Source organism: Ailuropoda melanoleuca, chromosome 10 (assembly GCF_002007445.2).
Source record: "Ailuropoda melanoleuca isolate Jingjing chromosome 10, ASM200744v2, whole genome shotgun sequence".
NCBI lineage: Eukaryota > Metazoa > Chordata > Mammalia > Carnivora > Ursidae > Ailuropoda > Ailuropoda melanoleuca.
In genome coordinates, this window is record NC_048227.1 from 74,404,567 (window position 1) to 74,418,891 (window position 14,325).

The 14,325-nt window shown below is 42.5% G+C and overlaps 1 protein-coding gene across 2 annotated transcripts in view; it reads right to left on the minus strand.

Annotated features, from left to right (window-relative positions):
* The window catches only part of ECHDC1 (ethylmalonyl-CoA decarboxylase 1), a 62,936-nt gene extending 53,080 nt beyond the window's left edge, over positions 1-9,856 (minus strand). Inside the window, exon 1 of one of the 2 annotated variants that reach the window (XM_034669104.1) lies at positions 8,818-9,856. In XM_034669104.1, the coding sequence (XP_034524995.1) occupies positions 8,818-8,833 (16 nt within the window). In that variant the 5' untranslated portion in view covers positions 8,834-9,856. The remainder of the gene's footprint in view (positions 1-8,817) is intronic. The other variant, XM_034669105.1, reaches the window with a different exon arrangement.
* Positions 9,857-14,325: the final 4,469 nt, after the last annotated feature.

Below are 14,325 nucleotides of genomic sequence, written 5' to 3' on the forward strand. Positions count from 1 at the left end.
AGGTAGCAGTAGTCCACTACCGCAGCCACCAGACCTCCAAGGACCCAGTCTCCCAAGGTAACAACAAGGCAGACTCAGTGGCCAGACAAACGGCCCTGAACAGCTCTTTGGCTCCGATCCTCTTTCTCAACACCCCCCACAGGCCTTATTACTCTGAAAAGAAGGTGCAAACCCTCCAGGGCCTAGGGGGAAAACCCGGAGACAAGGGATGGATTTACATCCAGAACAAAATTGCCCTCCTGGAGAACCTGGCCCACGATCACGGACATTCATCAGTCCCTTCACATTGGCCCAAAGGCCCTCCACCAGTTCCTGCAACCTCTTTTTCACCACACTTCCTTATCTTGGGTAATTGAGACAGTTCACAGAGCCTGTAAAACCTGTTCCGCCGTAAATGCACAGGGCGGAATCCGCAGACCAAGGCCCAACCATCAACTCTGTGGCCGTAAATGCACAGGGCGGAATCTGCAGACCAGGGCCCAACCATCAACTCCGTGGCCACCAGCTGGGGGAAGACTGGCAGCTGGACTTCACTCATATGCCCTGCCACAAAACCTTCCGATACCTATTAACCATGGTTGATACAGTCACAGGCTGGATCGAGGCATACCCCACAGCCCGGGAAACGGCAGATATCGTAGCCACAACTCTCATTGAACACATCATCCCGAGGTTTTGGACTACCCCGAACTCTCCAGTCGGACAACGGATCCGCTTTCATCTCTAGTGTGACTCAGCAGGTAGCTGAAAGCCTCAACGTCACCTGGAAACTCCACATTTCATACCACCCTTGGTCATCGGGTAAGGTGGAAAAGGCCAACGGGATGGTTAAGGCTCAGCTCATTAAACTGACCTTAGAGACCCATCTCTCATGGCCCACACTTTTGCCCCTGGCCCTCACCAGGCTTAGGGAAACCCCCCGTGGACCTTCAGGGTTGAGCCCATTTGAGCTGCTGTACGGCCGACCCTTCCTTATAAACCACAACCTCCCAGCCATTCCCCCACCTCTCCTGTACTACCTGCCTTACCTCACCCTCCTGTGGGCCCTCCTGAGAGCTCATGCTGATGCTGTCATCCCTGCTCCGAACGACCGTGACCATAAGGAAGCCCCCACTCAAGGGCTATTCCAGGGGACCAGGTCCTCCTCAGAAATCTGCAACCAGGCTCCTTGCAGATGTGATGGACAGGGCCTCACACTGTCATCCTTACCACCCCAACTGTGGCAAAGCTGTTGGGACACCAGGCGTGGGTACACATCAACAACCTCAAATGGGCGCCCATAGGTAATAGCTGGGCCTCCCAAGCGGTGGGTCCTACCAAACTACCTCCAAGATCCAGGAACTCAAGGACCGGATCCGAGCAAGGCACCAAGACACCTCCATATGGGGCCTGGACCCCCATACTTGGGTAACGTGGCTTCTCCCCTTGGCGGGACCTCTATGCTTAATCCTCCTGCTTCTCGGTTGCTCCCTGCCTTATTCGGTACATACAGGAACACCTGCGGGAAGTGACCTGGGTGTCAGTCAACCAGCTCCTCCTACAGCCCTATTCTCGCCTGCCCACTTCCGACTACCCCTATGAAAACGCCCCACTGTCAGCAGGAAGTAGCCAGAATGGAGTCAATGCCCCCGATACCATTATATAAAACAAAAGGTCAGAATGTTGGGCTGGCCGAGAAAAGGGGCCAAGACACCCAAGATGGCCGACTCTCCCACCAAGATTTAAACCAAAACCTAGGTGGGAAACCGAAACCCGTCCTACCGACTTTCCTCACCCCCAGCAGTACCCAATAAAACCCTGCCATGACTCTCCAAGACAGACTTTCCCTCACCCCCAGCGGTGCCCAATAAAAACCCTCACTGCCCTGCCCTGGGTGCAACTTCCCCGACTCAACGCTCTTTCCCGAGTCGCGGAACCTCGCCCAAGGGTGCTTGCAATAAAGCTCATCCTCTGGACCACGTTTGCCTTTGCGGTCTTGATTTCATTGGCGACAAGAAAAACCTAACACTCTGAAATTCATTTCTGACAACTTGGTTATATTCATATCCATTAGTTCTGTGGCAGAGGCCACAGTCTCTGTTTCTTTCTTTTGTTGGGGGTTCCTCCTCCTTGTCATTCTGGTGTGGTGTGGTCGTGGGGATGTACAGAATTCAAATTATTCACCAGGACCCAAGCAAGATGCACCTGTTTTATAGGGACCTTAGGGATGTGGGCTTCTTGTTCTTTCAGCCTACCTTCTGGGGGAGGGGCCTGCTGCATTGATACTCAGGCAACCCTGTTTGGGTAGGGTTGCCCTGTCCCCTGTGGTGGGGGGGTGGCCACAGTGAGAACCAGTTTTTCTGGGGTTTTGTTCTCTGGTGGCTTTCCCCAGTGGCTTTCTGCATCTCTTCTGAGAGTCAGAGCAGCAGTGACCTTATCCAAACCTCTGTCTCAGAGCAGAGTGATCGCAGTCTGTTCTCCACTGAGTTCTCCAGGCCACTCTAACTCCGTTTCTGTTGGTGCTGCTAAAAACCCTCAGTGTCCCGGGTTGTGTGCCCCACATCCGCTCTCCCAGTCATTGTTCCCAGGGCCGGCAGGTCTCTGCCTTTGTGCTTCTAAAACCTCAAGCCACTCCCGGTTTGCGTGCAAACTCCCGAGCTCCCAGTTTAAGTCTGGTTTCCTCATGGCTACCAGTCTGCTAATGCAGCCACTCCCCAGCTTGGGAGGCTTCAACTTCCTGGCACCCGAGTGCGGTGGCTTCCTCCCCCTTCTGTTTATCTTCTGAAATCTGCCTGCAGACTCTCAGCTCCCCGCTTCATACCTCGAGACCAAGACCAAGTGCCAGAGATGTTCTGTTTGTAGAGATCCACATGTATACTCTTACGTTACGTTTCAGGCTGCTTTTGTGGGTGTCCAGGATGGTCTGGCAGATACCCAGCTTGATTCAGGGGACCAGATGAAATAGGGTCCCTTACTCCTCTGCCATCTTTCCCCTCCTCCTGACTGCTACATTTTTACAGGGTCTCAGGACTGCCTGTATCTCTTGCTGATAGTTAATATTGAATTGAATGATAAGCACCACAGAAGTCTTGCAATAGTAGTTTTACCACTACAAGTAGAAACTCGAAGACATTTATGATCTAATACACCCACCCCGCGTGTCTCTTCCCTCTTGAGCACCAAGCATACAACCACCAACTTCATACAGCAAAATTGTAGCTCTTTCTGCCCAAGGGTCCTGAGCCTGTACTAAAATAAACTGTTGCACCATACAAGGCTCAAGAATTCTTTCCTGACCATTATGTTCCACCACCATGCAAACTAACCACTGTTCTTTTTCACTCCTCTTTCACTACCCCTACACCCAAGTTCAGGAGTCAACCTCCAAGGGAAAAATAGTGAAATATACCAAAATGTAAAATTCAAAATGAGCTGTGATGGGAACAGCCATCTTCCAGTAATTTGCCAAACTGATCAACACAAAGGGAAAGAGAAAAGACACCCACTGTATGTTCTCTAGCCTTTTAGAAAACATGGAGCTGTTCTTTAGGCCACATACATGCATATCTCCAAGAAAGGTGATATTGTAGGTATCAAGGGGATGGGCACTGTTCAAAAATGAAAGCTCCCCATGGTACCATGGCAAAACTGGAAAAGTCTGCAATGTTACCCAGCATGCTATCAGCACTGCTGTAAACAGCACTGCTGTAAACAAACCAGTTAAGGGCAAGATTGATTCCTGCCAAGAGAATTCATGTATTGAGCATATTAGGCATTCGAAGAACCAAAACAGCTTCCTGAAGCATGTGAAGGAAAATGATCAGAAAAAGAAGGAAGCCAAAGAGAAAGGTTATTTGGGTTCAACTGGAGCATTGGCCTGCTTCACCCAGAAAAGCACATTTTGTAAGAACCAATGGATGGGAGCCTGAGCTGTTGGAACCTACTCCCTACGAACTCATGGCATGATAAGTGTAAAAAAAATTAAAAACCTCAAGACTGTAAAAAAAAAAAAAAGACTGCTTTTCTAAATGAAAAAATTTGACAATATTAGCAATTAAGATATTTTAAAACAGGACAGTATTCATTGTCAGATTAAAGTAAGCAATAATTGCATTCTAAGAAATAAAAAAGGACTGAGGGGTGCCCGGCTGGCTCAGTTGGTAAAGCAAGTGACTCTCAATCTCAGGGTCATGAGTTTAAGCCCCACAATGTGCATGGAGCCTACTTAAAAAAAAAAAAAAAGGTTGAATAGTTTCTTTGCATGGACACCACACTTATTTGTAGGTTTTGATGGCTGAGAAATTCATAGACTGGGATCCTAGTGTATAAACACACACACATATTATAAAAGCATTTGGTAAGCTATAATTGGTAACAATTAAATGGGCATTTATTGAGTTCCTACTAGTGATCTCCCCTTTGCTGTTTCAAAGAGAAAAAAAAGTAACTTTACCCTCAAAAATGTTTTAGTTTTATCAAGGAAACAAAATATGCACACCAAAAGCAAAAATAATTCGACTATCTAATAGAAACCAGAATAAAGTCCCTTCTTTTATTAAGCTCTATTAGAGATTTACATTATATTTAAAATACAGTCTTAACTTCATAAAGGGATTTTTTTTTTCTTAACCAGTGAACTTTTATCATGAAATCCAAGCATTTTTGGGGTGCCTGGGTGGCTCAGCTGGTTAAGCATCTGCCTTCAGCTCAGGTCATGATCCCAGAGTCCTGGGATGGAGCCCTGCATTGGGCTCCCTGTTCAGCAGGGACTCTGCTTCTAGCTCTCCCTCTGCCTCTCCCAGCTCGTGTGCTTGCACACTCTCTCTCACTCGCGCACTCTCTCTCTCTCTCAAAATCTTAAAAAAAGAAATCTAAGGATTTTCTATAGGCAAAAATGGATCCAAAGCATTAAATCACCAGCACAAAATTATCATATTTTATTTGCCTTCATTCTTTCCAAGTTTCAAAACTCTAAGCAGAAGCACAACAAAAATCAGGCAATATTCCAGGTCTCCTGAGTAACCAAAAGAAAATGTAAACTCAGGTTTGCTTTTCTTTGTAGTCCCTTAGAGCCAAAATATTGGCAGAGGGAGAATTTAAAATACTCTCATCTTATATATTTTCAGAGTATCATTTCTTCAAAAGATTATGCTACTGCTCATCTATTAGCATGAAAATTGTATAGTTCCACTCCCCTTTGTGAAATAAATCTTAAAAAAAAAAGCAAGGCCCACATTTCCTTTTTACAATTAAAGCTTACCTTTTGTCAAATTTTAAAACAAAAATGCTCTCAACCAAAGTTTTTACTCTCTTTTCCTCCAAATAAATACATTTTTATTTTTAAATCAATTATCAATTTATAAAAACCTTTACACTTTAGACATTATTTTATGTAACTGCATAGCTAGAACCACAAGCCTTTAGAAGGGACAAGAACATATTTTGTACATAGGCATCTGATTTAATAAAAATATTTATGAGATGACTATAAAATTGTACAACACTATTGTTCATATACTGCTTCCATAAAGTATTATTATTTTTATTTCCTGATTTGAAATTCAGGTTGAATTACAGTTGGCCAGAAGGAAAATAAATGAAGTAAAAATGAAGAAAACTATTGCCTGAGTCACCTAACATACTAAAAAAGTCAGGTTTCAGAACATGGGTGTATTTTTTCTTAACCTAGGTAAGTGACACAGTGGTATTTTCTGTTGTTCTTTAAATTCTTCTTATGCACTTTTCACTATATGTATGCATGCTACATTTCTCAATAACCTTTTTTTTTTAACTGAAGAATATCATTCCAAACTTTGGGGGCTGTCTCTGCCTTTACCAGTAATCTCTTCCAATCTTCTAAACGGCCAATTTCAAAACTATTTTCTTAAATACTCTATTTCATTACATAGAAGATATTAAACAAAAAACATGTAGCCATAAAGATACTAAACAAAGGACACAGTGGCCACATAGTCTGGCAGTCTGGCAGGTCTGACAACTACTAAAAAGTCCTTATTAAAGGTAGTGATATTTCTTAAAAATCAATGTACAACCAGAAACTAGATAATAGAGAATTAGAAATAAAGTGCCTGCCTTCACTATATTAAAAAATTCTTAAGGGCAGGACTGCATCTTATTCACAGCCTTTAGCACACAGTTTCACATTTAATATTTATGGAATTAAATGACCCTTAACTATACCTACCCATCAATTTCTAAACTAAATGTAAGATCTCTATTTGCAAAATAGAAAAAATTTATTTCACTGTTGGGTTTCTATGAAATGCAAGTCCAGGATGTGTAGCTACAAATGTGCAAGGTATGATTTTTCTTTCCATATTTACAAAATGGGTTTGCACACAACACAATCTGCATTGTTTCATTAATAAAAATATTAATACTTTTTAAGAAATGAAGTAATAAATAAGACATCACTCTACTATCTATAATATGTGTAGTTGGCAATACATACTTTACAAGGATCTGATTAGTAATATTCTTTGTTAACTATATAACATTTCTCTCACAAGAGGAATCCTAGGTCAGGTCCAGCCTGTTACATTCTCTAACTTTCTCGGGATGAGAGGCAATTCACTCAGTGATACTGAGGTTAATACCTCATAACTGTTAGTGGCAAACTTAAAGAGGGAACCTGAGATTTGACCTACTTTGTCTCACCTTCTCTTCTTCAGCTTCCAAAGGAAGATACGGGTATTTGAGCCAAAAACAAGTAATTCAGTGTATAGCTTTGTGTACTAGGAAACAAAGTGAAACTATCTGTCCTGGAACTGCTGCTATATGGGATTTTCTCAGTTCTGTTCTCCCTTCTTTATGTCCATCTGTCTGTCTAAGAGGCTTATGTGGTAAAAGAAACCTGCAGCTGCCTTTATCTTGTTCCATTTGAAGAAGATCAAATAGAGTAGGACTCAGGGTTCCTTAGGCCTGCTTCCAGTCTAGGGAAAATAAGCTCTCAAGATCACTTATCAGGTCAGTTCATAAAAATGAAAGGTGTATATACAGAGTCAGAGCCAAAGGCAATACATCCAAGCTTTTACCTGGATATTCTCTATGCATGTTGTGCCCCTGGAGATGTCAGATATAGAATAGAAACTCAATGGAAAATTCAAGGGAGGCAGAAGTCCTGATCTTTTCCATATTTACCATGACTTCAACATTTAAAAAAGTGCCAAAAAAACCTTGATAAGGACTTTGATGGCTATTTTCAAAAGCTAAATTTGCGTGTTTTCCACAGTATTCTGTTTAGGGAAAGGAACAAAGAGCTAACCTAGAAAATAAGGAATAAGGCTTACAAAATCATTAGCATTTTAAATTATTATTGTGGAATTACAAAATCGATGAACAATATATCTTCTCTCTTGTAAGGAGCCTGTTCTGTCCTCATATATTACCTCTCCAATATCCAACAACACAAGGGCAATTAGTAGAGATGCCATCAGATCTATTATTTCCTTATCTTTAAGTCATTACAAAATTAAATATACATATAACTAATATTTTTGCCTCATTAGACATCTTTGATATGCTGATTTTTCCAAGTAAATCTTATAATAAATACTTCACATATCCTTCTATTAATTCCATTTTTTCTCTCCTTTCCCATTCCTATCCCCCTTCTACTACTAACTCTCCCTTCTTTTCTCTCCTCTCTTCATGTTCCCTTGTTGTGCCACAGAAGAGTACCACAAAAACTTAAGGGTACTTCTTAAGCCTCCTAGGTTTGCTGACCTCAAGTTTGGAAATCCAAACTTGGTAATCACCTATTATGTATACTTTCATCCCAATTCTAAATTCAAGGACCAAATTAGACAGAGTTCAGGGCTAAGGAGATGACAAAGCATTAGCCACTAATAAACTACTATAGTTTCTGAAAGTACATGTGAACAAACAGGGTTGAGATCCAGGTTCTGTGTAAGCATGTTGTTAAACAATCAGCATTTTGGATTCTTCCAGAATCATAAGGCAACGAAAAAGTTCTGAGGAATGTACAATTTTATAAACTTTCTTCAGGACAAAACATATGTTTACAGTTTATCATGCAGAATGCTTTGCTGTCCTGCCACAGTCACATCGGCTGAATGAGCTCTTAACCAAGACACTGGAAAAGGGAAAGAGAAGAGAGCCCTCTGGACGTCTGAGATCACATGTGTTACTCTCTCCCATTGTTGTTAAAGTTCTGCAAAGGTTTTCAAACAGTTCCCCTCCTTGCACAGGGAATAAGCTACCTTTTCTTTTAAAAGCCATACATAACCTGTTTTACCATATGCCAGAACTACTAAATTCAGAAAATTAACACAGATGCATACTTAATAAGAAAACAATTAGCCTGAGGCAGGTGGTAAACAACAACTACATGCCTTGTCAAGTTTTGATTCCGTTTTAGACGGTCATTATATAACCTACCTTTCAAGTTTCATTTACATGCCACCATAAGCACCCTTTTTCCTCATATAGCCAAAATGAACTTTTTAATTTCTCAAATCCTTCGGGTTTTTGCTCTTCATTCATCACCTCTACATATGTGTTACACTTTTCCTCAGAGTAACTCCACATCATCTCCTTTAATACTTCAGACTGCATAAAATACTCTGTCTGCATGGCACAGTATTTTTATTAAGCCTCATGTAATAATTTTTTAACTGGACATCCCCACTGCATTTTGCAAAGCAAGGCCTTTGCAATGCCTAGAACGGTGCCTCACAAATAATATAAATCAGTAATAATCTGGCATACAATTAAGAATTCTTAATGCCATAGGAGGTTTAAGACTGTCCACAAACCAACTCTCCACCTATCCTATTTCTCACTCCCATCACTCACCCTGCTTCGACTCCATCGCTCTCTGCAAGTTGATTTCTCTTCCTGGAATGGAACCGACTCTTACTTACTTCTCCTTCAGGTCAGGTGATAAGACGTCAGGAAAGGATCAGCTGATATATTACTCCTCCCATTCCCAGGAGATTTCATAATGCCATCCTTTCCCCTGTTACTTCCTCCAATAGACTGCTAGGTCTTCACAGAAAGGATCCTCTGTTATTTTTGCCAAAGTCCAGTTTATCTCTATACCTCCAGCGCCTAGAGCAACAGCTGGCAAACAGGAGGTTCTCCGATAAAAGTGGGAAAAGGGATGTAGGGGGGAAGGAGGTCGGAAGGGGGTCGATTTAGATTGTTTTCCTCGAGGTCCTTATCATCCCTTTCAACAAGTAATTTAAGTAATCAATTCTCTACATCTGTGACCCCTCTGTGTGTGTATGTAGCATTAAGAGGATTATCGAGGCTCAAAAGAATTTCAGGAAGTAAAGAACCTATACCAAAAATGACCTGGACATTTTTTGTTGTTGAAAGTGGGCTGCACGAAACAAATAATGTTAAGTTTTAACTAAGCAAAGTAATACACAGGACAAATTCAGAAGTCCTAGGAAACCTCACCTACCCAGCACAGGGACTGGAAAGTATTCAGAATTTAAATTAGTGCGTTAAAATCATGCCTCCCTATTCTGAAAATATTAATCTTGGTCGCTTCATCACATTCCTTAGAAAAGTTTCTCTTCTCCCGCCGCCCTCCTTCACCTCGCAAAGTCCGCCCGCGGCGCTCTGCACTGCGTCCCCAAGCCCAGCAGAGGGCAGCCTCTGCGATGGCCTCACACGGATCGCGCCGCTGAGCCCGGGCGGGTGTCCGCTTGGAATTCGTGTGGAGAAGCGCTGAAGTCCATCACACAACGACAAGCTAGAGTCCTCTCTCATATGACACTTAAGGTACAGTCCCTATGCCCACTCAGTTGTGCAGGCAGCAAGGCGGGCAGCTTCTTCTTCCGCTCCCCTAGACCTTCTTCCGTTTTCAGCTCCCCTCTTTCGCTCCCCCCGGACTCTCTTCCTCTTGCTGGGGCTTCCCTTTCGTTCCGCTGCTTGCGTTTCCCTGTCTGGAGTCCTCGTCCCTTTGCCCGGCGTCTTCATGCATGCCCACACCGCCTCCTCTCCCGGCGCCCTTTTCCTTTCTCCTGCCGGCACCCCTGATCCCGGAAATCCCGCCCGCGGCCGAGCGCCCAGTTCTCCCGCGCCGTGGCCCGCCTGTGCGGCTCCTTTGGGTCGTGAGCGGTCCCGGGATGAAAGGACCTGCTTCGCGTTTTCGGTTCTGCGACACAGCGTTAAGGGCTGGTCTAGCGAAGCCTACAGACTCCATTTATTTTTCAGGCTCCCTGTATATGTGGGGAGAGTGGAGGGAGAAGAAAGCCACGTGAGGGAATTTTGAAAGAGAAGGGGAGAGGAAGGGACCAAAAGCTGTTACTTCTTGAACATCTCTTCTGCGTTATTGAACGGGGAAAGTATTTGTCTTTTTTTTTTTTTTTTTTTTTTTTTTTTTTTTTTTTTTTTTTTTTTTACGAATACTCAACATAGCCCTGCGTGTGATTTGATTTTTATAAAGTTCAGCAGGCTTAGAATTCTGTGCCAATACCTATCCTATGGAGCAAACAGGATCTTTGGAAGACTTAGCTGGAAAGGAATGCCATTTTTCATTAGGATTGGGATCGTTTTGTCAAAAAGGAGGAACTGAAGGTAGATCTTAGTAAATAAGGGAATAGTCTGGTGGGAGGAACAGAAAGTGCCAAGAACAGGGGATGATAAGCAAGTTTTAGGGTATGGAAATGTGTATAATAGGGAATAAATGGAAACCAAGTTTGGACAGATGGGAAGAAGTCCAAATATTGAAAGTATTTAATTCCAATTTAATATGAAATGAGCAACTTAAGCCATTACACTCTGTTGAGCAGGATATTCGCTTGATTAAATGGTGATTAGGGAGAATTCGTTTGTAGAGTGGGGGTAACTAGATGTACTGATTATGCCATAAATTTGCGTGTGCGTATATGGTATTGCACAAGTTCTGTATGTAGGTGTATGGGACTGCAGCTTTACAGGGTTGGCAGCTGTGGCTAAGAGGTTTAGCCTCTAACATTTTTTGTGTAGATTTCCTGATGGTGTCTTTCTTAAGTTGAAACAAAATGTGTCATTAGGGATGATACTAACGCATGCCTTATCTTTTTGCCAAGCATTTAGTTACTTGCTAGTTCTCAGAATTTACCAACAAGTTGAGGAGATACAATGTTTTAAAAGTGTTTAGAATACACACACACACACTATCAGAAGAGGTCCAGAGCAGCGTAGCGATTTGGAGGAGGGAAAAGAGGTTGGCAACTAGTAAAGATTAAGGAAAGTAGCCCCAAAAGATGGCATTTATGCATTTTCAGTACTATGACCAATATGCTAACAGATAAAACAGCACTTCTTTTTTCTAACTGTGCTTAAGTAGTGCCTTTTTACCCACAGCTATGCGAGTTTAATAGGAGAGAATGGGAATTTGCAATGAGGTGTCCACTCTTCTTAGGTTGTGTAACCAAACCAACGTGAGTTCTCTCCTTGGTGAGTCAGAAACTGCAAAGGTTGAATTGTCACACGAAGAAAGCTTTTATTTGCAGTAACTGAGATCACAGGGAATAGTTTCCAAAGCTGTGACTCCCTGAGAGAGGGTCAATGGATTCATTTTGTTTAGGGTTAGGATGAATATTTAGATAGGGAAGCCTTGTCATCCTATGTACAGGCAGGCATAAGGTCATGTATGAGCCTAAGGAAACGTGCCTGTCCATACATTATAGGCAGATGAGGCTGAGGCACTTCCTTGGGTGGAGATTTTAGTATTATAATGAGGTAAAGATCATTGTAGGTCATTCTAGAGGTCACTCCACGGTCCATCTGTGTAGGCACAAGTCAGATTTAGCTTAAATGGTCTGGGTGGTCTGGGCGGGTGGGATGGCAGGAGGTCTTGTCTAGGCAGTCCCAATCCCCTGGGGAGTAGTGTTGGGTTTCCTTTGCCTGAGTCAAAAAGAAAACAGGAAAGAAGAGCTTAGGGAAAAATATAAGACAAAGTTTATTAAGTACAAGCAAGTGGGCCAGGTCTTGGTATCAAGCCCATAAATTGGAATTTATTACTATTTTGAAGTTAAACCACAAGAAAAGAAGTTAACAAAGGTTAGTGAGTACAAGCAGGTGGGAGCTGGGAGGGCTGAGACCAAAATATCTGGTACTTGCTTCCCATATCCTATAGAAAGAGGGAAAGTTTTTCTCTTTTGAGACCTAGTCTTTATCATTTTTTTTTCTTTTCCAGTATCATTCTGATTGGTCATCTGTATGTATAGCATTTCAGTGTACTTGCACATACAACCTAGTGTCAAAATACCTTTTACTCTAATAATGGCTGTGCCAAACCACAAACTACAAGGTAATGCACTATAATATTTGCTGGCCCAATAAACAAATATTGGATGACAATTTCTTTAATCATTTGCTTTTTCACAAAATACATATCCAGGTATTCTCCCCCTCCTTCACTTGACTGTTAAACTGCTTTCTTCCTTTTACTCCATATCATGTTTTATAGTCAAAACTTTTCAATACAGATATCATCCACTATATAAAAGTTACCATTAAACCTTTCCTAAACCAAAATGGCATAAAGCAAAGAAGAAGCTACTATTAGTTTATGGAAAAATTTTTGATCAACCCCAGACCCAGGTCTTAGGCTTTTTTGATACCTAGAACATATCTTGTTAAGAGATGCACAAAATAAATTGAGATAAAGCACATGATGAGGGGTAGAAGCAGAAAAGCGTTCACCTTTAGTCCAGAAGGTTGGCCTATAGCCTGCATAGTTCTCATAAGGATCAAATACTTACTGATTGCTACATTCTTAAAGGGCCTCCTGACTGCCTGAACATCTCACTGAGAGTTAAAAATCGAACTGAATGATAAGCACGAGAGAAATAATACAAAAGTAGTTTTATGAGTAAAAATTTGAAGAAGACATAGTTTAATACTCCCTGCATGTCCCCTTTTCCTTGAGCACCAGCTTTATACAGCAAAAGTGCAGCTCTTGATGCCCATTGGTCCTGTCCCTGTGCTATAATGAAAGCATGTTTTTTGTACTGAAAATGTCTCAAGAATTCTATCTTGACCATTTGCTCATGGCCCCACATCCTTTTGGGGCCAAATATGAGGCCAGTCTTCTCTTCTGGACTCCAAGCTTCGGTGCAAACTTGGCGAGTTACTTACTCCCTTTTCTCTTCTTTTATGTACATTCCAGGGTCTTACTGGAACATTTTTTTTAAGATTTTATTTATTTGAGAGAGTACACGCTCGAGAGCACGATCATGAGCAGGGGGCAGAGGGAGAGAGAGAAGCAGACTCCCCGCTGAACAGGGAGCCCCATGTGGGGCTTGATCCCAGGACCGTAGGATCCTGACCTGAGCCAAAGGCAGATGCTTAACCTACTGAGCCACCCAGGCACCACTTACTGGAACACTTTTAAGTCAATTGCTTAGGTTACAATCCTCTAGCCCATGGCTATTCTACGGGGGGAAATAAAAAGTCAGCCTTTTGACTGGAAGCCAGTATCCTAGCTGGAATGGTAATGAGACCCAGAAATTGATGCCCTCTCTTTATTCCCATTCTTATACAAAACAATCTTGGGCACAGGATAGCCACCTAAGTCACTGGGTTGGCTGCCAATTTTAAGACTCCTGTGTGAGGATTCCTCTCATTGGTCTAATGTGATCTCCACATCTCTGGTCTAGCCGCTTCTGGCTAAGAGAACTCCACCTAAAGCCAGCCAAAACCAGTACCCAATTAAATTAAAACCCAACCAGGGACTGTTTCCTAGGGAAGTTGGTGTAAAGACTCTATGTGTTGGAATGTCACTTAGACCATGGTGGATTTCTATCTTTGCTATTTTTCATCACTGTCCCCTACTGACTACTTAAATTACAACATTGGGTAATTTCCTCTTATAAAACTTTTCCAGTGTTTTCCATGGGTTAAAAACAGCAGGTTTTTCCTTAACACAGCACAGTATTTCAATCCATTCATTGGCACCCATTTGTAGTCTATAATGCAGCGGAGAAGTGGAGGGATGCCAGCATCCCTCCCACAGGGCAAGGTTTGTTCATAGCGATCATCCAAGGGATGCTTCTGGTCCCTTTGACACTAGGAACATCTGACATACCCTGCATGGGATGCCACCTGGGAATTGGGGGTGGGGGAAAATTTCTTCTCTCAGTCCCCAAGGACTCTCTTGGGATGACTTTTAACCCACTGGAAACAATTCAGATTGCTATATTTAAGGGAAAAAAGACTCATTTTCTGTAGCACTGCATGGCCTCAATACTGCTTAAGAGACAAGGAAAAATGGCCCATTAAACTTCAGTATGATCTATCGGTTAGATTTCTTCTACAGGAAACAGGGCAAATGGACTGAGGTACTCTATGGGCATGCATTCA